This window comes from Mchenga conophoros, linkage group LG12 (genome assembly GCF_057382185.1).
Source record: "Mchenga conophoros isolate Kocher_MC1m ecotype Shallow Benthic linkage group LG12, M_conophoros_male_GT1.1, whole genome shotgun sequence".
NCBI lineage: Eukaryota > Metazoa > Chordata > Actinopteri > Cichliformes > Cichlidae > Mchenga > Mchenga conophoros.
Window position 1 is genome coordinate 34,475,951 of NC_140537.1, and position 27,558 is coordinate 34,503,508.

At 40.0% G+C, this 27,558-nt stretch overlaps 2 protein-coding genes across 5 annotated transcripts in view; one reads left to right on the top strand and one right to left on the bottom strand.

The window, feature by feature from the left end:
• LOC146563096 (spermatid perinuclear RNA-binding protein-like) overlaps positions 1-27,558 on the top strand; it is a 101,690-nt gene that overhangs the window by 39,629 nt on the left and 34,503 nt on the right. For all 3 annotated transcript variants that reach the window (XM_085295480.1, XM_085295479.1, XM_085295481.1), the window contains 3 exons: positions 14,247-14,476; positions 15,832-15,997; positions 19,979-20,123. In XM_085295480.1, the coding sequence (XP_085151606.1) occupies positions 14,247-14,476; positions 15,832-15,997; positions 19,979-20,123 (541 nt within the window). The remainder of the gene's footprint in view (positions 1-14,246; positions 14,477-15,831; positions 15,998-19,978; positions 20,124-27,558) is intronic.
• Positions 1,028-3,695, bottom strand: LOC146563097 (uncharacterized). 2 transcript variants are annotated; one of them, XM_085295476.1, is made up of 5 exons: positions 3,543-3,695; positions 3,115-3,206; positions 2,542-2,736; positions 2,377-2,453; positions 1,028-2,120 (listed from the first exon to the last, which is right to left on the bottom strand). In XM_085295476.1, exons 1-5 carry the CDS (start codon positions 3,691-3,693, stop codon positions 1,481-1,483), a joined length of 1,155 nt encoding a protein of 384 aa, XP_085151602.1. In that variant the 5' UTR covers positions 3,694-3,695; the 3' UTR covers positions 1,028-1,480. The 2 variants fall into 2 exon arrangements, with proteins under 2 accessions (XP_085151602.1, XP_085151603.1); XM_085295477.1 differs by lacking the exon at positions 3,115-3,206 and having other exon boundaries at positions 1,031-2,120; positions 3,543-3,683.

The following is a 27,558-nucleotide window of genomic DNA, read 5'->3' on the forward strand; positions in this document are numbered from 1 at the left end:
GAATTTGGGTTACAGCGTTTTGCTGGCTCCGACACTGATATCCGATTCTATACCAGGTACACCTAAGTTCTATTCAAGCTAACTGTTTAAAATATACCAAGGTCACCATCAGTTAAATTTCGAAAGTTTTTCCAGTCTTAATGAAAACAAAATAGATATTTACTTTTCATCTCTAATCTGTATGCTGGTTCGGTTAGTGACAAGGAACTATTCAAACAATCAGGCATTGCTGAGAAGTTGACTGAAGACATGGCAGTGATGGTAGATAAGGGCTTCCTAATCACTGATTGTTGTAAATGCAAAGTGTACTGCCCACCTTTTCTATCTAAGCAGAAGCAGATGCCAGCATACCAGGTTAAGGAGACGCAGGCCATAGCCAGACTCAGGGTACATGTGGAGCGAGTCATTAGGAGGATCAAACAGAACAAACTTTTTGATAGCATCATTACCATGTCACATGTTTATAATATCAACCAACTGTTTGCAGTGGCATGTATGCTGTCAAATTACCAGAACACAGCATTAGTTAAAAAATGGGTTAAGTGAGACAAGATGGATTTTTCCCAAGACACCAGTGCCAGTAACTTATGGAAAATGACCTGCAGCTGAGGCCACTACAGTTGCATTTCTTCCTTCTCAGCTGACAATACTTGATTACAGAACTGGTACTTGAGTGCTGATAGTTGAGTTTCAGTTATTGATAATTCAAATTCATTGCAAATGTTTAATGTTAATAATACTGTTTAATTATATTACTATATTACTATTCAGATTCAACAAAACTGTTTATCAAAATTATAAAGTAAATCACTAAATCGTTTTAAAATCATAAGTGACATTGAGCTTTTGGAACATCAAAAATACCATTTGTCATTTTCTACAGTTCAGTTATTGTCTAAATGTATATCAGTATGCTAGGCATGGAGTTTTAAATACTTACCATGTAAATAAGTTCTGCACAAATTCAACGTTTTAATGTGTGTTTTTAAAAATTAAATTGATGCCATTGCTTAAATAACAGTTTATTGATGTCACATAAAGGTAACATGTAACAACAAAAGAATTCATGAAATATATTGAAAATAAAACATCAGTTATTTTGTTCCAGCCAGCCTGAAGGATCTGTTTTTCTTTTTGCTATGTTTTCACTGTTCATTTTTTCAAACACAGGTATCTTGGCATATATATGTAAAAAAAGAAATAGTCTGCCTTTTCTCTGATTGCATTGTGCACATCTGTATCCATGTATATTCTTTGCACTAGGTAGTCCTCTTGTGCCCACACAACAAAGTCACACCACTGCATCCCACTGATGAGCAGTTGTCCTTGCACTTGCCAGTAATATGCGTGGCTCTTTTTTAGTTTAGGGGTACCACATTCCATCTGCACATATTTGCAGTCAATAAAGTTTTGTACATTGGGACATTTGAATTCGACGAAGCCAAACTGGGGGTATTCATTGGGGTCAAAAACAACACCATCAGGAGATGCAGCAAGCAATGGGGTGAATGACCAGACCACAGGGTGAGTAGTTAACATTCATTAGCCTACTATACTCTGCTGCTATTGCAGGCTCCATCTCAGTTCCTCTCCTCATGTCTGCTGTCTGCCTTGTTCTCTTCAATATACGCTCTGCTAGTGACTCGGCCGAGCTCTGGCCTCTGACGTGACACACCTCCCGAAACCTAGAGGCAGTCACTCTGGGCCTGCGGAGCTGATGCCACTCAGACGAAGAGCTTTGCTCACGTGTAGCTTCCTCTATTTTGTGAGCCATTTTCAGAGTTACAGACAAGCTTTTCAGATGCAGAAGCTCTTCTTCTGAGCACACAAACACACAATCTGATGGCAAGATGTCATACCCCTCCAGAGGCAAGTGCGGTGTTGGTGGTGCATCGCGGTGTAGTGTGATGTACCGGGTTGTCAAAACCGGCTGCTGATATGACAGAACACTGCCCTCCTGCACCAGCCCAAAGGCACTTTCCACAAGGGGCTTGTCAGGTCTCATGTTCATTGTGGTCACAAGTGGCCTGTCCTCAATATTAAATTTTGCATATGCCTCCGTTATTCTGAACAAGCAGGGATCTGGTAACGGACCCACCATGCCTCTGTAGAAGCCACTCCTAAAGAAAACATCAATGACAATAATGTAAGGAAGAAGGTTGTTATACTGAACAACAACTAAACTAAAAACTAAAAGGTGTAAAACAGTGGTGCATAAGTTAGAGACTGGGATGTATATGTACATGACTGAGTTAGCCGTCTTCAGAAAGTGTAATGTTGTATGTAAATTAATACCTATTCTGACACATGTATGTATGAAAAAAATAGCAACATACATTTGTAACACGTGAAACCAAATTTTACAAATCTAATTACCGTACTCCAGTCTGGGCCATCCTATTTGGTACCGGCTTAGTGAAGATCATGGAGTTGATGGGTCCTGGCTTCACACCCTAACAGAAGACACATTTACTATGGATGGTGTTGCTGTTCATATGTAAACATGGACTAATTCAAAAACTTTAACCTCATTTAAATTACCACTGTCCGTGGCTTGTGCCATTGCTGTTCAGATTCCGTGCAGCTATGCACAGGGGGGACAACCGGCACTCTGAGTTGTGAGTAGTGTGCTGTTTGGAAGAGCAGTGCCACTGTGTGATTGCACATAACAGCGCCTGCCACACAGGAGCACTGGCTATGTGTCAGTATCACCGGCGATGAATCCAGAAGCTTAATCTAAGAAGAAAGAACGAAAATTAAAAATGTAACATCTTCATGGAAGAGCCGAACAGGAACATAGTTCAGTGTTATGGTTACGCACCCTCCTGAATGCTTAGTGTTTCCTTCTCTCCCTATTAAAACAACTTAACCATGCTTGATAACTGTAATAACTTAGATTGTGTATATTTGCAGTATTAACTTGTTGTCAAATGTTTCTGATCACCCAAACACACGTTGATTTAACTATCTGACTAGTCAAATTAGGAGTGATAAAGCAGGGAGACAAGGAAAACATTCAAGTTGATGGGCCTTTAGGAATGAACTTAACTAATGCTTAAATGAACTGAACCCCACTGAACGGGGATTAACAACTTTACACAGCTTCCTGCCTACACTTAGTCTGTGTGGTGCCTCACTCTTCCTCATTGACCTGTAGCACAGGGCTCTCACACCGACCTCCCCTGACAACCTGTCTTTATTGGACACTGAATAAAGATACAAGTACCATTAGCATTATTTCTGTATTACTCATTTCAGCATGTCTTAAACATATATATATTTTACACTTAGCAAGAGTAGCATTAGGTAGTTAACTACCTCCATAGTTAGCCAACTACCTAACGCCATTATAACAGTGTCTAACTACAAAAGTGACATTAGTTAAGAAAACCTCAACTATAGTTTAGGACGACATAAAACACCGTTTAAGAAAACATGTAATGTAGAGAACTGACATCAAATGAAGGACATAGCGGAGTAACGTAGTGTTTGCATTTGTCGTTAGCTAGCGTTTCTTTGTCAGTTAATTTACGTTTTCTTACCTTCGTAGTTGTGTATATATGATGCAGCATATAACTTAAATCCTTTATCTAATTTGCTGGCGGGGGTAGTCGTCACTCTGCAAATCCGATGAACATCGGTGATGTTCAATTTTGGGAGCTCTTGTAGGCATCGAGTGTAGAACGTCGCCATGGTTTAACCGCACCGGAAGCACTGGGGCAGGACTACATAGAACGCGGAAGTGTTAGTGCAAGTAGTCCATTGGCACTAATTGGCACGCAGGCCTCTGGGCTTTCACAACGCAGTCTTGTACTTAATGAATGACAACAAGATAATCACTGCATATTGGGTACTTTCAGAATTGCCTTAAACTTTTATGGCATAGGTTCAAGAAGCATTTGTCATGAATTTTAGTGCATGTTGACATGATAGCATCACACAGGTGCTGCAGATTTTTCAGCTGCACATACATGATATGTATGTTCCAACACATCCCACAGGTGCTCTGTTGGGTTGAGATTTCAGAGATGCTGTTCTGCTTGCTTTGGTTGAAAGCAGTCATCTGACACTAACAAACATGTCACATTCAAAGACACTTAAACTGCCTTTCTTCCCCATTCTGATACTAATTTTGAAATTCAGCACACGACCTTGACCATGTCTATGTGCCTAAATTCACGTATTTTTACAACCATATGATTGGGTTGATTAGATATTTTACAAACAGTTTATCAAGTACACCTAATGAGGTAGCTGGTAAGTCTAGTCTATGAACCAAACAGAATTTGTGAAGGAAATGTTGTTAAATTGCAATCGAATGATGGATCCAGGCACCGCCACACCTCCAGCCTTCAAATGTAGATTTTTGTTGTTTTCTTTCTGACTCGAGACACAGCAGGAGAAGAAAATAACCACATTTGCATTAGAGTATACAACACTTTAAGCAGAAGAGGCCACCTGCGTCTGATAACGACTGATAACAGTCATTTAGTTAAGTAACGTTTTCACACTCATCCTGATGGTAAAGATTCTCTGAGGTAAACAACATCCAAGGAGTAGAGTCTTCAAGTACTTTTCTGATAAAAGTGAAGCATTAAACACAGTAATGGAGTCCAAGTCTTACACTCTCACCTGTCAGGCTTTTAAACCTCTGAATCACTTTCTCTTAAAGTCGCAGTTTGCACCCGGTCCTTTTGAGCTCCAAACAAAACCGTTTTGAATGGTGCCAGTCAATCATTGATGAAGCGCCTTGAGGCGACTTTTGTTGTGATTTGGCGCTATATAAATAAAATTGAATTGAATTGAATTGAATTGAATTGAATCATTCCTGGTGCTGAAGGACTCACTAAGAATGGACTGAAAACAGTCTTTACCATCAGACAACCCCCACCTTTTATTATTAGCAGAAAGTATCATCCTGTATGTGTCAGCCTGTAACATTTTGTGTTCACGCTACTTCCTAAGTTTTGTTTTTAACCAAACAGAAGATATTATCTATTGCATTTTTGTTTGTGCACTCACCAGAAATAATGTCTTCTGGAGAGTACTGGCAGGTTAGTGGCTTGTTTATGTGTCAGACAATATAATTAATCGTAGACATTGAATGTGCCAGCCAAAAGGATTGGAAGCTTGTTTATGTTTTGTTGGGGTTTTTTTGTTCATTATTTTTAATTTTGCCATGTTAAAAAACACTTGCCTCCTTTCCTGCTCTGAAATGGTCTAAAATTAGTGGAACTCTTGTCAGGCAGTACGCTGAGAAAACCAAAATAACTGCAATAATGCCTAAAGCTATATTACATTAAATTTCACGAATGCTAACTGTTAAAAAAAAAGTGTCTTTACTATACAGATTTTAAAAACAAATACAAATGTATATTTTACTTTGTGGCGGTCAAAGATTCCACAGGTGGTTTAATTACTTGCTTTCTGTATTTAGAGCACATTTGCAGACTGTCATGAATGAGGTGTGCGGACAGCTGAGGTAGGGCTGTTTGGTATAACGATCTATATCGGATGACGATGTAAAAACATCTATCGTTTCATTTTACGCTATCGTTTGTTTCGTGATGTCGCAAAATAAACTGTTTACGGCAATATTTTTTGATCGTTTTGGTGGTCATTGTAGTGGCTACATATATATTTGTTTAAGTTCTCTCTTTCTCTTATATTTAATATAAGCACATTATGGACGGACAACCGCCTGTTTTTATGTGTTGTTGTTAGCAACGACGGTAAAACCATCACGTATCCACTAGAGCTGGGCGATATGAGATTTTTTCATATCACGATATGTTTTTTTCATTTCAGGCGATAACGATATCTATCACGATATAAGCCAAATAACTATATTTGTAAGATTTAAATGTGCCGTTGCTCACAAGTAAAATGTGAAATAATCAGCAGCTTGTTTTTAAATATTTATTTCCCATAATAAGTTCAACAGGGTAGATGTACTTAAGGAACATGAGACTTTTTCAGATAAATAAAGGCAAATATTGCAAACTACACAAAAGGCAGCCACTAAAGCGTTTAAGTTTCAAAATAGAACAAACAAAACAGACTAAATTGTCAATTCCACTTAGAAACAAAATATTAATTCTAAAAATAAATCTTAGTTTGTTTTACAGAAGAACAGACAAAACTGACTAACTTTTGTCAATATCAAATAAACTGAGAACTAAAAGGAAATTCTCAATCTCTCCTTGTTGTATAGCTTAGCTTTTCAAACAGTTTTAACAGTTACTTTAGTCTGACAAAAGCCGAATGACGAATTAGCGCTTCCAGTCAGAGACTGAGGCTACGTCCACACGTACACGGGTATTTTTGAAAACTGAGATTTTCCGTTTTCGTTTTAAAAAATAATCCCGTCCACACATAAAGGCAGAAATGAAGGAAAACGCTGCTATGAACATGCCAAAGCAGCAGGTGGCGCTAGATTCCTAACCGTGCAGAAATGTTGGCCAATCAGAAGTCTAGAAGCCTCGGTGGGAAAAAGTAAACAAAGCTGGGGCATAGAAGCAGAACAGAGTCGTATGTGTGGACGGACAGTAACTGTGTGTATATGTAAGCATTTAAACACTGCAGAGATTAGAATTAACAGTATTGTAGAAATTCATTTCACTGAAACAATAACGTGGCGCACAGTGTGACGCATGCACCAGTTTATTGTATTTCCAGACTTGCTTTTGGCACAATTTACAGTGCACGCTACTCTGTTTTTTGTCAGACTTGAAATAGCCGAAATACCTTCACACTACAGAACTTCTATGGCTCTTCCGTTCGACAATCTCTCCGGCATTGGAACCATCATCTGTTTTCTCTTCGGTCACGCTCGGTTGATTTTTCTAGTCGGCACACTCATTTCCTCCATTATGCGCTGGCTCCATTACCCGCTGGCTGCTTCCCAAACAAACACACGTGCGGCTTGGCATTTGTGCTGTACCTAACAAGTCACAAGACGTGACGCTGAGGCTGTGATTGGTTCGGCTCTGCGCTACTTAATTTGGATTGGCTGACTTTGTTTTTTTTTTTTTTTTTGAGGACAAGAGCGGCGAGGTCTATCACGATAGCTTAATTTCTCTATCGAGTAAAAGTTATATCGCGATACATATCGTTATCGTTCTATCGCCCAGCTCTAGTATCCACTTGTTTATTTTCCACATAAACCTTTCACAATAAAGCTCAAGATCCTGTTGAGACTTTTCAAAATAAACTGAATCCCGTGAACTAGTATGCAGAGTGTTTATGGATGAGAAACAAAAAAGAGCCGCCAGGTGCTAAAAAATAAACCTTAGACTCAAACGTTAGAACAGGCTATTCCCCGCAGCACGCCGTGTAATAAATACTCACAAAGAGTATCATTATCGGGACTGATAGATGTCTTATATCGGGATATGAGATTTTGGCCATATCGCACGGCCCTAACCTGAGGTCTGATTCATAGTAGGAATTTCTCGCATATCTTAGAGAGGAGATATCTGCAGACCCGAACCACCTGGGTGGACCAAAATAAGTATTTGTAGACTTGAGCAGAATCACTAAAAGTTTCCATCATGTGTCTTTTTTTTTCCCGTAAGTGAGCCTCTATATTCAATTTTAAAGTAAATCTATATTCAAAATTGAAAAAATGAATATACTGCTCTTTGCCTTTGGCCACTAAATTAAATAATTGACATGGCTATAGAGTGAGTTCTTAAAGGCTGGATGTAAGGAGTTTTTCTTATTAAATTCAACATCTGGTTAAGTCACTCATTGGTTTCTGAAGCATACAGAAGTCCCATTGACCTTGGCATTTTAAAACTGGATGTGATGAGCGAGTGGATCTGACTGTGATGCCACAAAGTTCAGGTTTAACTCACTCTCGAAGCCAAACGTAAGTGAACTACTGTAGTGGCTTGCCGCTTGGTTTAAGCATGCAGCTAAGATGTCCTGAGAGAGCGTTTATGTACATCTTTTTATCAATGAAGAAAGACTTCTGGATCCATATCTGTATATGTCTGCTGGCTTAACAGTAAACCCGGCTGATTTTACTCTGTGAAAACCTGTTTGTGTCAGGTATCATCCTCCTGAGTGATTCCACAGTGAAAACAAAATGTTAAAGGAATTACTTCTGATTTGTATGTTAGATTTAAGTACAAGACATCCTCCGAAAAACCTTGCAATGCAATTAATTAAAGCAGTAGATTTGATTATCTTCTAATTGCAGCGCGAGGTTGAACTCCCAGCTGACTCGTAGGCCACAAACAAAAGGAAGCAGCCCGATATGAAGCCAGGCTGTGATCCAAATCGGCGCCGATGCCATGAAACTCTTAATCTTTCATGTAGATCTTGTTAATGTTTGTGTGTTATGGTTGTCGACGCTGCCCACACTTGCCGCTACACAGCCACGAATGCCCCGTGGCAGTTCAGCGAGAGATTAGCTAGGTCGTGATGAATGACCCCCGCAACTCCAGCACAAGCCCTCGAGATTCGTGGCCATGAATTATTAAAGCACCGTCATAAATAACTCACCGTAATGAGGGGTGCTTACACGCTGCAGGCAGGGAGAACAGGAAGAGAGAGGGGAGGACTGGAGTAGAAGAGGAAGGGATGATTGAGAGAGGTAGCAGTTTGACCTTGGACTGAAAGCCTGCCGTGATGTTCGACCGGCGTACTCTGGCTTGTAAAAGCGAGCGCTGATACGCTTTGCACATCAGCCCTTTTTCATCTACCCCTCAGAGAGATGGGCTCCATCCCTAAGCACATGCCATAAATGTTAATGTTAAGTAACAGCAGCAGAATCTAGGCCACGCACAGATTGGCAGCAGCGCAGGTTGCTTCAGGTGTAATGCTGTCATCGTGCTGACTGTGAGGAATCTTTCTGACACCAGAAACAAGCATTTGCAGCAGCAACAGGAGAAGCACCGGGAATCGAAGTATAAACGGTGTGTTCAAGTTCAAAGAAATCGATTTGGCTTTGGATTTAGTCTGCTTCCTCCAACAGCGGCTTCAGCTTCAGCCTGCTTTCTCTGTAATTAAAAGGAGTTGGCAGTGCTTTGATGATGGTGTTTGATGAGTAACAATGATGATGATGATAATGATAATCCAAATTGCAACCATTGAACCAGTTTTCTGGTATTTTGGCATTGATGACCTTTAAAACTTGGCTGCTGAATATCTGCATATGTGAAATCTGTTATAATCATTGATCAAATTTGGCACTTTAGTGACATGGCCATAAAACGAGAGAGAGAGAGAGAATATTCTGCTGCTTTAAAAGCCTCCAGGTTTCTGGGAAGACCCTTCCTACATATGCAATTGCAGACTTGGTTTTTACCTTCAGTTCAGCTTTGGTCTGGAAGAAATTTGTGTTTTAGCCCCGCCCCCCTCAACATTGCTCTCATTGGCGGCCCCATGTAAACAAAAGGATTGAACAGCAGATGGTTGGGGCTGCAGTGTCTGAGGTGACCATCATGTTGTGTTATATAGTCCTGATCATTTTGTTTTACTTGTTTGGGAAGCAGGTTGTAAATGAGTAAATAAAACTGTGTGGGTGGACCTGTCCTGCATTTTATCTACTGTAAACCACATCAGCAGTTAGTTTGCTTATTAAATGCTCTATTTATGGCTTTAAAAGCAATGGACAATGAACACAAAGAGTAATGAACGCACAGAACACATTCTTAGTTTGAATCATTACTCTGTTGACAGCCTGGTGATGATCCAGATCATCAGCACTGAATAATTTCACTCATCACTGGCAGAGGAGTGAGTTAAGAGAACCTCAATTTCCAGGGTTGTTGTTGGTGAGCAGATTGTTGCTCCACTAACTCAACTGTCGTGACAGAGCCTGTAGAAGCCTGTAAAAGATTCCTGTTATTCAGTAGTTATTACTCCTTAGTTTTCCCTGTAAAGAAAGTAAGTTGTTATATTTTTGCAGTAATATATAACACTAAACTTTTCATATCTCCATGTATCTGTTTAAATCTCTATCCACATAAGAGTAAAAGGAGGGTTTTAGTAGCCTGTTTAAATAAAAGCTGACAGCCAAGTCAGTAAAAAATCAGATATAACCAAACAGATGTTGTGTAGAAATGCAGAGTCCTACAGGACGGTTCACCTCTGCTGTCGTCAATTAAGCTTTGGCTTCTTGGTTAGGGTCTGCATGCAGTCAGCTACAGGCTTTTAGCATCATAAATCCTGCCTGTGACCACGTTAACGTGTTGCTTTTGTAGAGCTTCGACATGTTAACTGGGGTTGTCACGATGCTAATTACCCAATACTAGAAGATACACAGGAATATATTCAATACTTGATACATTTTTTTGATATGACGGGAAAAAATTATAAAACAAAAATAAAGAGGCATTAACATAAACGATGGCACTAATTTTAATCTGTCGAATGTACTGCAAAGAAATATAGACATTAACATAATTTTAAGATGTATGTATATGACAGATTCTCGTAGGTAGTTAATAAAAAAAAAAAAAACATTTTAGGCTTTTTGACTTGGTGCTGTGTTTCTGGTGACTTGGCTCCATATTTTCATTGCTGACCAGAGCTGGTAAGGTCGACTACACTGTTTTTGTCCAGCTGCTGCTAGACTTTTCACAGCCTCAGTCTGAGCTTTTAAGAGTAGTGTTACAGTTTCTAGACACAAACACTTGTATTATTCTGTTCTATTAATGTTACAGACAGGGACTGATAATGTTTGATGCCAACTCTCACATAAATATTATTTTATTATTAGCCATAGCTGCTAGCTGCTACCTTAATGATAAGTTAACAGATAGCATTTTTGATCTGGCACAGGTTTTATGCTGGATGGCCCTTCTTGACACAATCTTCCTGTTTATCCAAGCTTGGGACCGGCTGAGGCCGGTGATGCTAACAGTAAAGTGCACCGACCATGTTACCATTTATAAACACTGTTCAGTACCTGAGTGCTGTTAAAATGGGAGCTTTGCTGACCTCACAAAATTTCTCATAAAAGGCACGGTGCTTACCTGTCTGCAGGTGCTGCGGGGAAGTTGTGCATTAGCGGGAGAGGTGTTTAGTATTAATTAATATCTAAATAGTGACTTTTTTCCCCTTAATCTATTTTTTAAAATTGTTTTTCCTTTGTTTACGGTCACGTTTTGCTTTTCCCTCCATGCAATAAGAAGTTGTTGTTGCAATAATTGTCCTTAAATATTGTACACCTCACTGTTCTTCTTATTCTTATTCTAAATGACTTGAGTTTGAGTGAATGTTGCACACATATAATTCTTTCTATCTAACCATCCTGCTAACTGAATAGCTTGCATAGGTAAATAACAACTAGTTTAGTGATTAAGGGTGTAATGTGTGATGTTACCCAACACTGTCCATTCATGAACTTTACATGTATACGTCTAGTGTGGCTACTTGATTATGGCAAAAATCACGTTTTGATCGCAATTACCTAAAATCGATCAGTCACAGATTGAACAATATTAGACTTAACTTTGGAAAGGAAGAAAGTTGTCATCTTAATGAAGTCAGTTTCTTTGAAGTTTAGTCAAAATAAATAAATGATTGTGAACAGAAGCAAGCTTACCACAGGCTGCTAAGGAGTGAAGCACATGTAGGAAGACACTGAGGTGTTTCTACGCCAGACGAGAGACTTTATCTCTCCGGCATGTCCTGGGTCTGCACAGGTTCACGAGTTCCCAGTAGGACATGCTTGAAATGCCTGATCTAGGAGAGATCCAAGAGGCATCATATGCTTAAGCAGGCACCCTAACCACTTCAACTGGCCTCTTTCTATGTGGAGGAGTAGGACCTCTACTTTAAACCCCTGCTGAATGAATTAACTTCTCACCTCATCTCTTAAGCTGACCCCAGTAAGGAAGCTCTTTTCTGTCGATTGTAGCCTTCTTTCAGTCACTAACCACAGCTCGTGACCATAGAGGAGGGTCAGAACAAAGATCAACCAGTAAATTGACAGCTTTGCTTTGAGCCTGGCTCTTTTCACATCAACGTTAATGCGTCTGTCGTTCCCTTTCTAGACTCATCCTCCAGAAGAAGCTGTGATACTCAAACTCCTGCACTTGAGGCAACGACTTATAATCTGCACTCCACACTCTGTCAGCTGACAGCCATATTTATTGCAATCAAATATTATTCTGCAAATTATTGTAGCAGTTTTTAGTAGGGCTGGGCCATATTATACCGTTCACGGTAATACCGGTATAATGTTAGGCAACGATAGGAAAATGAAATATCGCGATAGAATATGAGTAAAACGCGCATGCGCAGTGCCTTTGTGTTCATACGCACATGGCCGATTGTTGAGTGAAACAGATGAACCAGAATTGGTTTGTAAAAATGGTGCAACTTCAGTGATGTGGAACTGGTTTGGTGTTTGTCCGTCAGATACACAACAAAGCACATTTTTTTGCAGAACATGCAAGCGGCCGTCGTTATTGTTGTATTTGTCGGACTAAGATGCTCTTAAATCTGGGAGTAATCTGGGTCCTAAACTCATTACACTTCAGGTCAAACAAACACTGCAGCATCACTGAGAGTTAACTGTCTAAATTCTTTCATCTTTAATAAAACGATCAGCATTGCTGCTTTACCAGGTGTAACAATTCAGTTTAACTTCCAGGCATCCATGAAAACAAAATTTATTACATTTAACGGAGTTAGAAGTTAGCAGGAAGCTAGCGGAAGTTAGCTCGCTAGTTTCGCTAGTTACCTAAGCATGATATAGCATGTTCTGACTGAGAGATTTCTGAAAAAAATCAAACGTACAGCTCTGCTATCACTTCCAACATAAATGAAGACAGGAAACTAAACAGCAGTGATGTTTGTAGGGTTACTGAAGTTGGGCTAGCTGGTATATAATGATGTGCTACGTGATCGCTAGCGACACAGCTATGTTAGCATAACATAAACAGTGAAGCTGGAGGATGAACACTAAGGTTCCTCATGGTTAGAGACAAATGCAATCGCATGGCAGGATGCTGTAAACGGACCAAACGTCAGTCAGGAGAACAACTGAGATAATCCATCCACAATACAAGGCTAGTCATTAATATACTGCAACAACATGGGAATAAAGCAGCTGCCAGAGAATTCAACATTAATGAATCAATGGTACAGAAGTGGAGGAAGCAAGAAGAATGAGTTTAATAAAGTTTGATTTATCTAACTGCTTTGTTTAGCTCAATGTGCCTTATGGTCCAAAAAATACGTACTGCACACTACAGTTTAATGTTGCAAAGCACCTCTTTTTTACTTCAGTGGATATTATACATGGTTATGCTCAGGATATGTCAGCCCATTTCTACTGGAAATGCCTTTTGGTTAAACTTTCAGCAAGGAATTTGCATTTGCACTGTTACATTTTTATAAAGCTTTAATGTACATAAAAACCAGCTTCTTGTTTAAGTGAAAATTAATGGAAGGTTGTCTTTTTGCGCTAGTAATGTTGTGGAGTATTTTGTCTCGCATCAATTATATCGTCAGTTATATCGTTATCGCAAATTTTCAAATGTATATCGTGATAAATATTTTTGGCCATATCGCCCTGCTCTAGTTTTTAGAATTTTTGTTTAATCTTTCTTGTGAGATAACAACGACCGACTAAGTTTCCCAACTAGCCTGCTCACTGCTCAGTCCACTGTTTTGGCTCTCAGGAGCTTTCAGCTACCTCAAGACCAGTTTGATAAAATTCATCACTCTCCAACACTGCCTGTGGAAATCAGTGTCTCTCTGTTGGCTAGGGGCTAATTTCATCCGTGATGTTTGGTGAATACAAAAAAATGTGGATTCACAGTCAGGGAAATGGAGTCAAACATGCTCTCACAGTTGACAGAAAATCAGCAAAAAAAAATTTTCTGCTCTGTGGTTTTGTTTTAATAGGAAACTCTTTCTGTTATTTATAACTGAGAATGTTTTAAACTGTATCTTCAAGTCTTGTTTTTCATTTTAAAACATTTTCTACTGAAAAAAGAAAAAACATTACAGCCTCTTTTCAGTCATTGGGTCATTATGTGCTCACTGGTGTGATATTTATGCTGATTAATAACGTTAGATCAACTAGACCATCTCAAAGGTCACAAGTTGTAAAGGCCATGGGTCTGAGTCCATTTAAGTCCATCAGTGAACATATTTCCTGTCTCCATGTCTTTGAATCTCACTATGACCCTCCACCTGCTCTCTCTGTGTGATTCATGCCTGATGTAAGCACCAGCTGGAAAGACAGTAAAAAATTCTCTCTCTCTCTTTCTCTCCAGAGGTCGTTTCGGTCGTTTGCAAACGACGACCGCCACGTCATGGCCAAGCACGCCAGCATCTATCCAGCCCCTGAGGAGCTGGAGGCTGTCCAGACGCTGGTGTCTACCGTGGAGGGAGCCCTCAAGAAAGTCTCTGATTGGATGGATGACCTCAGCAAATCCTCAGGGAAGACATCCACCAATAACGAGGCCGGGGATGACACGGTGGAGGAAGATGCTGCTGAGAAAAAGTACGTCCCACGGCGAGTGCTCTTTAATGTTTGTACCGTGACCATGACTTTTATGTTCGTGCAGTATTTTACTTCAGCTCAGTTTTATAAGAACGCGTTTTCAGAGCGTAACATGACATAAATTTATGTCTTGTTCTAGTTTTTAAAGAATGTTTTTACCTTCAGCTGTTTCCTGTGCACAGCTCGCTCCCGTTATAAAACTGTGTCGTATATCTTCATCGGGTAGTGAGGTGTGATGACTGGGCAATTAAACACGCACAGCGGTCATAAATTCACTGCATTTGGCTTGTAGCCTAAACATCCACACAGAGCTTCTATATTAGCAAAACACCTATATGAAGATTTAGTGCAGAGCTGGTTTTATACAAATAAAAGGGAACCAGGACGGTTAAAGAAAATCTTTGGTTTTTCATGTGATGGTGCAGGTCAGTACAGACACATGTTAGTACACACATGAACTGTTTTTCTTTGGGAGGAGGGGATCCTGAAGGAGCTTTGTGAAGTACACGTGGTACCTGCCCCTTTGCTCAGCATGTCATTCACGATCTGCAGGACTTCTGCAAGTGACACGCACATACACAGATTGAATATATAAATACACCAAGCCTGCATTCTCTTTAATGGTCAGCAGGGGGTGACTCATCTGGTTATAAAAATACTTCTGGTTGTACTGAAGTCTATGGGAATGTTTGGCTTCCGTGTGCTTCACAGGCATTAAAAAATATAGTAAAAGTGGGAATGACCTGCATATTACAAAAATCCCAAGCACCCAACAATAATAAAATGGGCCAAATTTAGATTGGGTATGGGTATGCTTTCATTTTTATTTTTTTTATGGAAAGAGCTGCAAAACTCTGATTGCATACTTCATACCACATATACTACACATAAAGCATTTTTAAAAAATGTATTTTTATTAGCCTTGAAACTAATCAAACGTATAATTTCCTACTATTATCTCTTATTTTTCATATTTAAGGAACCATTAACAAAAGTTCTTGTCAATGTTTTCTGTTTTTAAGTTAAACAATTTTTAAATATTTATTGGCCTAAAAAACTAGTGAAAAAGCTAACCAGTGAGGAAAAATACATGAGAAATATTTGTTTTAGCTCAGATTTGTTTAAAAAAAAAAAAAAAGAAAAAAAGAAAAAGGATCGTTACCTTTGCAGACAGCAGAGATCGTTCACTAGATTCTTGTTCAGCATTGTTCAATGTTGCTAATCCATTTGGAATATCAGACCCTGTTGAGCAGCCCAGGGCTCGTTCTCTGGCTTCAGTGTGTGTGTTATCACCTCTAAACTCTCTGCATGGCTGTGGGATAATCTGACGCTGGCTGCCTTCCATCTGCCCTCAGGCTGGATGCTGCATCGGTGCTGTGTGGGGTGACGCGTGTCGGCCTGGTAGCCAAAGGGCTCCTCATCAAAGGGGACATGGACCTGGAATTGGTTCTAATGTGCAGAGAGAAACCCACCAAACTGCTGCTCTACACCATCAGCGCCAACCTCCCCCTTCAGATCCAGGTACGCTCAGCCACACCTCCACCACTGTGGTGTTCAGCACTCCGCATTTAAAATGAGCCACGCAGCTGAGGCTTTAAAAAGTGTTTATGATCCAAGCTTCAGTGGAACAACACCCACAGAGGTTGTTTGGTGACATTGAAGAACAGACGTGCTCATAATGATGATGATGATGATAAGACCAGTAGAGGAGCTCTCATGTGGCTCAATGGGACAGTAATGTATAGTGTATAAAATGCATCAGCTGCGATGAATATCAAGCCTTTCCCTTAAAAAAGGTTTAAAGTAATTAAAAAAAAAAGAAAAGAAAAAACAACTTCTTTATAGACAGTTCAAATAATTCTGTGTGCATCCGAGCGAGTGCTTCAATTAATGCTTCATATTAATTGGAAATCTTGGAGACTGTTTTTCACTTTGGTCTCTCCGACCGTCATCATGTAAAATGTTAGCAACCAGGTTTTTTGTGACTCACTTTCTTTACGACCACTCGCCACACAGTTAGAGGATAGACATTTTTCCACTGTACACTAGTGACTAATGGTTGACATGCAGTGGTGACTGGTCTCTTCGCAGGTGTGACTGAGGCCTTGATTAAAAAAATTTATGTTTTAAAATATATTCATTTGGATTTTTAAAATGATGCAGGCACTCTAATGAACCGTGGACAGTAAATGGAGAAAAGCAGAAATAAAAGTCAAGGTTTCAGACTCCGTTCAATCCAGAATCCAAATACTTTCTCTTCACTGTGATGTGTAACAAAGATAGGCTTTCAAAACTAGGAAGGATTACATGGTTTTGTACCACACTTGCGTTTGGCTTGTTTATAAAAGCCTAAATTTATTAGATCATTTTCATGTTCTTAGGTTAATTAATTTTAATATTTAAAATGGGTTGTTATTGATATTCCAATCCATGCAAAAACAAATAATCGTTTAATCATTGTTTAGACCTCTAATTAAGACTCCTGCAGAGCTTTAGCAGCACATTTAAAAATAAATTTAAGCACAAACCAACGGAGGAGCGCTGCAGTCTGAATGGAGCACAGACTTTTATAGACATCTGTCTGGGTGACGGTGTTTCTTTTTTCTTAAACCAGAAAAGGATTATTTTTAGTCCATGGGAGAGGAGAGGGTACAGAGGAGATGATTTGAAGTGGATATGATATAAGGAAGTGACTGCTGCTGCTGCTGAGATCGTACTTGATTTATGTCTGCCATTCTGTTTCCTTTAGACATCCAAAGCCCAGACTCTATAGTGTAAACTCACCCCTGCACCTCTGGCCACTGGGACTTTCCCTGCTTTTGCTCATTTCACTTGAATATGATGCATCCCGACACTCTGAGAGCTCAGCGAGTTTAAGCATCCCAGCTCTGAGCTCTGTGCTCCTGAGTCGTACAAATAATTTCATCAGAAGATCGCCTCCCTACGCAGTGTTTCCCCAAGCAACTGCAGTCGCTAACAAAGCAGCAGTGTCATCCACAGAGCCTAAATTTCTTCCTCTTCCCCTCATCTCAGTTAATTACCTGCCAAAGCTGCCATGCGTGCTTTATCATCAAGGGAGGAAACCATTTGAAGCTCTCGTTTCCTGGGCCAAACTGGCAGATTGGCAGGCAGTGGGGTGATTGATGGGGTAATTTCTCAGAGAGACGCGATAGAGAGAAAGCACTTGAAAACATGCCACTGAAGGTAACAGCAATCTTAAGGGTGGAATAAAAGAAAAGAGGCATGCTGGGAACCGGCTGGCAATAACAGGCGTGTAAACTCGAGATGAAAAGCTGCATGTAAACACAACTGTTTGTGCCTTTTGCCGCCTTGATGGGCCTGCTTAGTGTTTCATTGTTGAGATGTGCTTTGCCATTATTTCTTTCAGTGCCTAAAGGTCATCTTTCACACGCATTTCCATAAATTATAAAAAGATAATCTGTTATTTAAATAAAGGAATGGTTGCAAATGGGCAGAGGCTGTTCAATAATAAGGTCAGCAGGATTATTTAGTTTTAATATAATGACTCATGTACAGGTAAATTCCTGATATATATGTTCACAGCTGTTACAACCCCACTTTGCTACGTGAAGGGAGAGCAATATTCGTTAACCAGATGGCAGAAGGTTTCGTGAGCTAGTCCGAGCAGGTTTCACAGTCCACAGATAAAAGCAAACACACACAATAAAGGAAAGACGCGGGAGTGCAATGTGATTGGCTGCAACACAACGCAAAGACACAGAGTAATAAAAGCGTAAAAGCTACCAGAGGAAAAAAATTTAATCCTTAGGTCACTGACCTGACTGACTGATATCTAACAGCTTGGTGTTTGTAGAAAAATTTGTAACAGTTAGTACCTCATCCAGCTTTCTGCCTCAAACAGAGAGAAACATGAGCAGCTTACTGAAACTGAAACCTCGCTGGGAGAAAACCCACAGCACGCAAACCTTTCTATTGATGCCTGCTATGTTTGTAAAGGAATTAAGTAATTTTAATCAAGTACCAAACAACAAAGAGGAATGGGGCAGACCGCTCGCTGGACCAATCAAAGGCAGGACACAGGAGGAGTCAGGAGCTGAGGAAGACATGGAAAATGAACAGGTCTGCACAGACTAATCAGAATAAAAAACTGTTAAATTACACAAGCAGGGAGGATTGGAGTGACCTGGGGCCTTAACAAAAACACTAATCCCACCAATACGACAGAGGTCATGTGACACCCACCGATGGGGCGCTCTGGGTTTCTCTTTTTAACACAGTAATTTTTTTAATTCGCTCATAATTCATACATATTTTTCTTGCTTGTAATCACTGTAAACCCAACATTTCATGAAAATGTTCAAATTCCTACCAGGAAATAGACTGTTTATTCAAAATGTCTATTGTCTCAAACATTTGCTTCTGAATAAAATGTGATGCTCACTTTGTAAATAATGGACTCCATTAGAATAAAAATACAGCCACTGTCTTGTCACGTCCAACTAGGAGTAGGGAAAAAGTCAAACTCTAAATCTTTAATGTAAAGGAGGCAGGGGTCATACACAGGAAAACAAACAGCAAGACAAATATTCCATGAAATGGAACAAAAGGTCATACACGAGGGAAAATGAAAAACAAGAGGAACAACAGAAACCAGCTAGAAAGCCTGAGCCAAAAAACAAGACCATCTGGCGAGTGGAAGGTGAAAGCCGTGAGTTATATATACTGAGGTGACTGATTGAACAAAGGTAGGCAAATTATACAGAGCTGGTACTAACAAGGGCGGAGAAGATAATCACAAACTGACAGTGTAAATAGACCAGGAAGTGTAACATAATAGAGGAAATTACTTTAAAAAAAAATCACAAAACATGCCGGAGATTCGTTTAGGAAGCCAATGAAAAAAGAAAGCTGATGATTTCAAAATCGAATTAAAGCAAAAGTATAGAGCATCACCTCTTTTCCTGTCCACTGATACTTTTTAACTGCACATGACCAAAGCCTACTCAAGCAGTAATTGAGCTCAGACTACAAGCTGAAAAACAGAAAGCAGAAAGCTCCTGGGAGGAAAAACTCTGGGATCTTGAGACAGCTGTGTGACATGAAGGACTCGGGGGGGAGGGGGGGGAGGGGGAAACACCAACCCAACCGGAGATTTTCCAAAAATGGTAATGAGCTGTTGCATTCAGCAGATTAGGAATAACATAAATGTATGAGCAACTTCATCAAATTCAGTGCTTTTTAACACCCAGCATGTAGCTGCTGCTTTGAGTTTCTTCACATGGCTGAGACTTCTCATAAAACAAGAGAAAATACGAATAGCTCTGTAAAAACTAAGTATGTCCGTTCATATTTTACATCTTATTTTCTTAATTTAACAATAAAATCTGACCATTAGTTCCCTGAGCTTGAGGTAAAACAGTCTCCAAATAGGTAGAGCAGTGATGCCTTGTTACAAACAGCAGGAGTCAGTGCTACAACTGTGATTCGATTTTTAATTAATCGTGCAGTTTTGCTTTGCAGACAATGACCGACGACAAATACGAGGTGCGGTCGTGCGTGCCCGAGGCGGCCATCCAGGTCTGCACCACCAAAGACCCCCATCTCACGCTGAAGATCACCCTCTCGTCCTTAGCCATGAGGGACGAGCAGAGCGCCACGGAAGAAGGTATTGACTCCTCCTCCATTCCCCTTCCACCCCCTCCCTCCACCCACCTTCATCTGTGCCTCCTGTTTCGGCAAGATGCCTCACCTGTTTTTATCTGACCTTTTTATGACTACAGAAGGCTGAAAGGGAAGGAAGAGGGGAGGGATGTGAAGGTAAACCTGAGCTTAAACTAAAAGACAGTCTGGGGAAAACTGGAGGATGATACAGCAAGAGGTCTGAAAGCTGAGAGGCAAACGGGCAGAAAAAAGGAGAAGGGATGATATGGATCTGGGTCAAGTGTTGTGGAAATAGCCAAGGAGAGATGATTTCCACTGAGAATGTTTGGCTTGGATTGACGAAAAAAGATATTTCCGTCTTTGGTGTCCTTTTGTGTCATCCTGCATTCCTGCAACTCTGATAAGAAAAGAGTCAGCCTTCTTTTAAACAGAATAGATATATTTTAAACAACTCTGGCTGTACAAGTGAACCAATATGTGTCACCAAACAGATATTTCATCTCGTGTAACCAGCTGTGGAAAAAATAAAAAAAATAAAATCTCATTTCAGGTGACCAAATTTGATGGGAAACGTGCTCAAGAGCCGCCGGCGTTTGCCATCAGCGGTTTCATTGTTTGTTCTCGGCCCACAGATGGGAAGGAAATTAAAAATGAATGATAGGCGAGCTGGGACTGAAGAGCTGCCATTACAGAAGCGCGAGTCCCTTAGTGGTTCTCACTCACAGTGGGAAAGATTGAGCCTTCACAAAAAAGGTAAAAAAAAAATGGATTGTGCCAAACAGGAGAGAGGCAGAGCACAGCCGAGCTCAGGGCAACAAGGAAGGGAAAACTGTTTTTCTTCAGCTTCAGCACCCTGTCAGGACTCACAAGGACACAGTTTCTTTTGTTTCATTTCAGTGTGAAATGAAACACAGTGACATATTACCGGTATACTGTTTTCATACACTTCAGCAGAATTTAAATGAAATATTCTAAATAGACTCAGGTGAACCACAGAGTAGCTCCCTGAAGAAACACTTCATTTAAACACCTTTTTTTTTTTTTTTTTTTCATGCTTGGTTTAATAATTTCTATTTAACGAGATATTATCCTGAGATATTAGGATTCTTTTTAGCAGGTGTGTCTCTGGTTGACCTAGCATGTTTTCACATAGTTGGATATTTAGATATAGCACTGTTAAACTACTGAATACATAAAGAACATCTTTTGGCCTGTCCCCAAGGTTGGTTTAAACGGCTGAAATCCAAACCGTCAAGTCCAAAAAGGTAACCTGCAACACTGTGAGCTGGTGTCGGAACTCAGCTGAAGCTTGTTTGTTACATAAAAAGACAGCACTCTGCAGCACCAATGCATCACTCTGAGTGTTTTTGTGCACTGGGCCGTCTGCTGTCAGTCAGCTCATTGCATAATCTCGGAGTCAGCGTTTGGAGTCTCCCAGTTACTCTTTCAGAGCTGTGACAAATAGGAATCCAAGCAAGAGGCTCAACGAAAAGAGAAACAAAATGCATTTAAACCAACACAGGACAACAATGGTGTGTGCAAGGCAGTAGTTTCATTAATTCAAGTAGTCAGTGGATGTGTTACTGTAAGTGATGGGTGGGTTTGTGGAAAGTGCGGACACAAAAGTAGGTTTATATATAGGGTGAGTAGATATGAAGCTGGAATTCAGACTTCGCTGGCCATTTAAACTGGTAGTCTTTGGATAACTTTTGAAGGCAGCTTCAATTGGCCATTAGAGGAAATGTAGTCTTTGTGACTTGACCGTTGGCTTCATTTGTCAGGTCCAGAGGCTGCAGCTTGGACCCACCTCCAAGACTGTGAGAAGGCTGTCACAATGTCATGTGATGTGAAAAGTTTTCAGTCTTCACTTGGAAGTACGGTACATCAGTGAAAGCAGAGGACTCCTGCACCTCCTCCCTGGCATCTGTACACATTCAAAGAGTGCTTTGGCAGTTTATTGAATGAATCTAAGGATTGACGCTGTTGATTGTTAAGCGACCAGCAGGATTATTTTTTGTTTTATTTGTTTTTGCTACATGCAGAGTAAAATTTGGATCCAACCAATAGAATTTGGAACAAGTAGATCTTAAAAAAATGGGAGAAAAATTACACATTTTAAGCAAGAATTACTCATTTTATTCGAATGTGAGGAGGATGCATGTATACAGTTGGACCACCCAGGAGGACGTTTCCTCTGCAGAAAAATAAACAGCAATTGTAAAAATTGCAAAGATTTGGGTATCCTACTAAGTTAGTACTCAGCAGTCCCTCTATGGCAGTTTGCAGATGCTTTTTATAGTCAGGTAATAGTCTTTTTATTCTGTTCTCACTTTTAAACCCTCTTTCTCCAGATTACTTTAAGTTCTCACTGCAGATGTTCAGCTCAAATGGCTGAGGGGAAATTCTGAACGCTCCAGCTTATGTTTCTTATAGTAGCTAAAAGTGGCTTTTGATGTCTTCTTTGGCTTTTTCTGCTGTTGCTGAAGTAATCTTTTCTGTTTCATTTTCTTGACTGACTGCAGGACATCAATGCAATTGAAATTTAGCGCAATCCATCCTTCCCTCCATCATTGTAATGTTTCTGTGCCACTAGCTGTTACACAAACCCAAAGCAGAATATTTCCACCCCAGTGCTAAAAAGTCAGCAGTTGATTCTTTCCATCAAGCACTGACTCCTTTTTTCCAAATGTACGTTTGGTGATTGTGGCCAAATGGCTCTATTTGTGTGTCATTTGATTCAGATGTTACTTTGCAGACTATAGATATTGACTAGTTAATTTTGTGATGAGCTGGCTCTGAGCAGCTTTGTATCTGTGCCCAGCAGACATGCAATTTTATCTGGTTTTATTTAGTTTCAGAAAGTGGAAACTGTAATGTGGAGGCACATTTTTGACTCTTCTTGCATCATCAGCCCTGCGTCAGTTTAGACTTAACAAGTTCATGAAGTTCTGTGACAAGCATGCCAGAACTGAGTTTTGTCTGTAGACAGAAACACATGCATGAGTGTTTCAATGTCTGCAATATAACATGAGATTTAAATTTTGTGTTACATTGTGCAGGTTAATAAACATTCGCTAACTGTGTAACTCCTTTTAAATTTGACCACATTTATTGTAGAACATTGGTTCTTACTTCACCTGTGGCATCAAGCTTTGGTTAGTTACTGAAAGATGATGTTTACAAATACCAGCTGCTGAAGGTGGTCTAATCTCAGCTTTAGAGAGAGGACAAAGAGCTCCGAGTAGAGATTTGGGTATATCTAACTACATGTAGATCTAACCTCCACCCTCAAGAAGAGCTGGTGGAGTCGGAGAGAGAGAAAAGTCTGAGCCTCTGGGCTTGTGATCTGGATGCCAATAAGAGGCAGAAAATATAGATGGATGGTTGAAATAGATGGATGGATCCATAAAAAAGGTATTTAGGACGGCCATAGAGTTTAACGTTTCCAAATACTTTGCAAACCTGAAATTACATCTGATTAAGGCTGTTTCCACACAGACAGTTTCAGGAGAATCAGGTCTGGAGAGATTACACAGTTGGCAGGACATGACACCCACTTTCTAGCTGCGAATTCACTGAAATATTAGCAGCATTTTTCAGCACAAACTGAACTTACACAGACTTTAAAATAGAGAGCTGGCAGGTTAAACATGAGCTGTGCAGGGCATTTATATTCGCACATGCAGCGCTCATGGTTGTTGCCTAGAAAAGTTGAGAACGTGTGGTGAGGTGAGATGCTTCAGACATGTCCAACCCTGACGCTTTCCAAGGCGGGGTTTCTGAATGCTTAAGTGTCACAGTCAAGTCCTGATAAGCAGTAGAACATGGATCATAATACAAATAAATAATTGATTTGATATGAAGGTCGTGAAACCACTGAAAGCGTCACTGGTTTAAAAAAGTTAAACAGATAACAATGCAAAATTGCTAAACCTACACTTGTAGAGGTTTGATTAATAAACGGTAGGGTTTTTAAATTCTTTGATTGAAACAGATTGTCTACTTTAACACTCCATACATCTCCACTGATGTGTACCAGTGCATTTTATTGAAAAATCCGAGCAATTAATTACTTAACTGCAGTTTTCAGGCTTTGAAAAAGCCATCTGGTGGGTTGAATAGAACCCTTTGGCAGGCTGAGAATGGCCCCAGGACACATGTTTGACACATACTGTTTGTTTCATTCTCTCTTTTTAAATAATAAGGTTACCAATGGGGTGTCTCTTCTTTCTTTGCCAAGTAAAGGTGATATCAAATCAAAATCAAGTTTAGTTCTAACTTCAGCTGTTTCTGGGTTTTTGTCTTTTACACATGTTAAAATAGAGTTTTATCAGTAATAAAATGCCAGCCAAACTCAACCCTATCTGTGCTACCTTGCAGGGTCTCTGAGGGTCTTTTTTCTGGTGACTGACCCCTGACAGTCTAAGTGGTTCCCTGGTTTTTATCGTGTGCCTCCTGTAGCTGGCCGCTGCTCACTGACTCTTGGTTTTGTTGCCATAGCTCCGCAGGTCGCCTCGCTGCGTGGATTGGCACATCTCTGCGGCCCCGCTGCTGACGAGGCATCCCCCACACCCAACAGCAGGAAACCCCGGGTACAAGGGGCTTCCCCAACAACCAAACCAAACCAACCCACTCTCACTCTCTGCCTCAGACATGCTCCTCTATCCCCCTCCTTCTTCTCCCACCCCTTCCTCTGTTAACTGGACTTCTCACTGGGTCACCATGAAATTCTGGTCCATGTCTACTGATAGAGCACACACACCAAAAGGACAAAATGACTACATTACCCAGCAGCCCACATCCACACCTGTGCTCCCTTTGCTTTAATTACTGGGGCTGACCTCTGTCTGTTGATCAGTTGTTATTGGCTCAGAGTGACATCCCATAATTTCATGTTGGAAAAATTGTGTTAATTGAATTACTCTGATGTCCCGGTCACTAATCGAAATTCCCCTAAGCTAATGATGTCGGGGAGAATTTAGTGGGGGTTGTCCTTATTTGTATGTGGTGTTGACCTCTGACTGATGGTTCCTTCATGGCCTGCCTCTGGGAAATGATTTTCACCGCTCACTGTTTCACACACATACTCCTTATTTTTCCTTCATGATTAAATCTACGTGTGTTTTTAGCCCTCTGCTGTAGTGGAGCTTTGAGTTTGTTGCCAGAATAATTCACTTTTTAATGACTGGCCAGCTGGTCCATCTAAATCTGGTTGTTGCTGTCATTTAGATGTAATTTAATTTGTAGGTGGCGCTCGGCAGTCCTGTGAACTCAATTACAGGCAGTCATCTTTAAATGAAAGCTAATCAGAATATTTAAAACAAATGCCAAGCCATGAGACAAGCTAATGCCTCTAGTAGCTTCTTGTAGGTCTTAATTTTAAAATTTAACTCTGGTTAATTACCAAAATTTATCATTGGTTTAGGTTTATATTCAGTACACAGGATTAAAAAGAAGTTCAGTGTTGATGATGAATGATGCTTTAATCCCTGCAGTTTGTATCAAACTGACTTACAAAGCAAAGAGCAGAGACAAAGCTACACGTGTTAGATAAGAATGAACTGTTTAGTTGATTAAACAACACAAAATTGATATTTGGCAATTTTATGTCAGTCAGGGATTTTGAAAATACAAACACTCACTTTTTTCAGCTTCTCAGATCAGATAATTGCTAGTTGTCCAAATGTTTTTAGTTTTGTGTTGTTAGACAAAAAATATAAAGAAAGAAATAATTAAAATAATTGATGGGATGACATCAGTAGTTATTTTTGTATATAGTATTGCATCAGGCAAATCACAGCTGCCTGCATATTGTCTTTATTGAATAAAATTTTTAAGTCGGTCTAATAAATAGTACTTATAGTAAAAGTAGCACATGACATCTGTTTCTACAATTTTGAATTTTGAAATTTATAACTTCAAAACAGCAAAACAAACAAGCCGTCTTAATAAATCTGATTGGGTTTTTTTGTTTTTTCACAGTGTTCATACCAAGCAGAACAAGTTAAAAGCACCTTTTAAAACAACAAAACATAAAAACTCAAAATGGTTGAATAGAGCCTTAAGTTGAGAAAAATGTCATTATAGTTTTTTGGGGGGGGAGGGGGGTTTATTAGGGTTCCTAATAACAACCGAGAATCACCAGTTAACCTAACATGCCTGCTTTTTGACTGTGAGAAGAAGCCGAAGGAACCCACACTGGTACTCGAAGAACATGCGGAGTCCAGCCAGTGGATCTGAGCCCAGTACATGCTTGCTGTCAGGTCACATTGCTAACTACTGAACCACTCTGCTGCCAAAATAATTAGAATAGTAATGATAATGAGGTGTATTTCAAATCTAAGGATTTAATTGGCTCCAAAGACTCCATAGATTTCACTATAATGAAGAAGATGTCATGCAGTAAAGGTTAGGTAGGTCTCTAATGATTTAGTTTTAGACTTTACATAAAACTGAATGATTGATTCCAACTTACAAAGAAAAACGATCATTAGCCTGGCACATTTAAGAGCAGAGGAATGCAGTAAATGTAAAGGTCTGACATGTTTGTAATACTTTTAAGATTTTCCATTAAGTTAAATAATTAATTATTGAAAATAATAAGCACCTGTAATTAGCATGGCACACTTGAGACTCCATAGATCCACTCAGCCTGTCGTGTAGTGTGTAAAGTGTTTGTATCCATCATGCTCTGCTTTGTTGTCTGTTTATCTATATGGAACATCGTTTGCGTGACCCTGGTATCCAATTGTCTACTTTGTACTCCGTCTTTAGTTTATAGCCACAAACTAAGAGCCTCTTAATGGCTTGTTGTCGGGGTTCACTTCATTTTCATTTGTTTCCGAGGTCTCCAGATGCATCAAGCAAGCAGAACGTAAAGAGTGCGCCCACACATGCACGATTAAAACAAATCACGCCATTAGCTGCACACTTGCTGCCAAAGTGGTAAATAGAAGCCAGAAGTCCCGGGGGCAGAACATGAAGGTCCTCACTCAGTCTTGGTCTTGGAGGAGTGACATGGGAGAAATCCCCCGTCTCTCTCATCAGCTCCTTCGTTTGTCTTCCACCTCTTCCATCCTGTTCAGCTTTCACTACGGTCTCTACAGCAACAGACTGCCAGACCACATGCATCGCTCCTCGGCTCGCTTTACTGCTGCGGTGCCACATGGATAAATTGGAATTTGAATACTTGTGGATTTAGAGGCTACACTGCTGTTTCCTCTCTATGAGCAAGAGCCTTTTAATGCTCTGCGTCAGCACTCCTGTCAGCTTTAGTCCCAATTTAATCTCTGCTGGCTGTTGCTCATTGGAAGAGTGCTTTGAACCATAATGACACTGATTCGAGTGAGATGGTACATCAATCAATATCTGATATTTGCAACAATGTCTCAGCTTGCAGGGAACTCATTATCTTAGATTTATTTGATACGAGATAACCT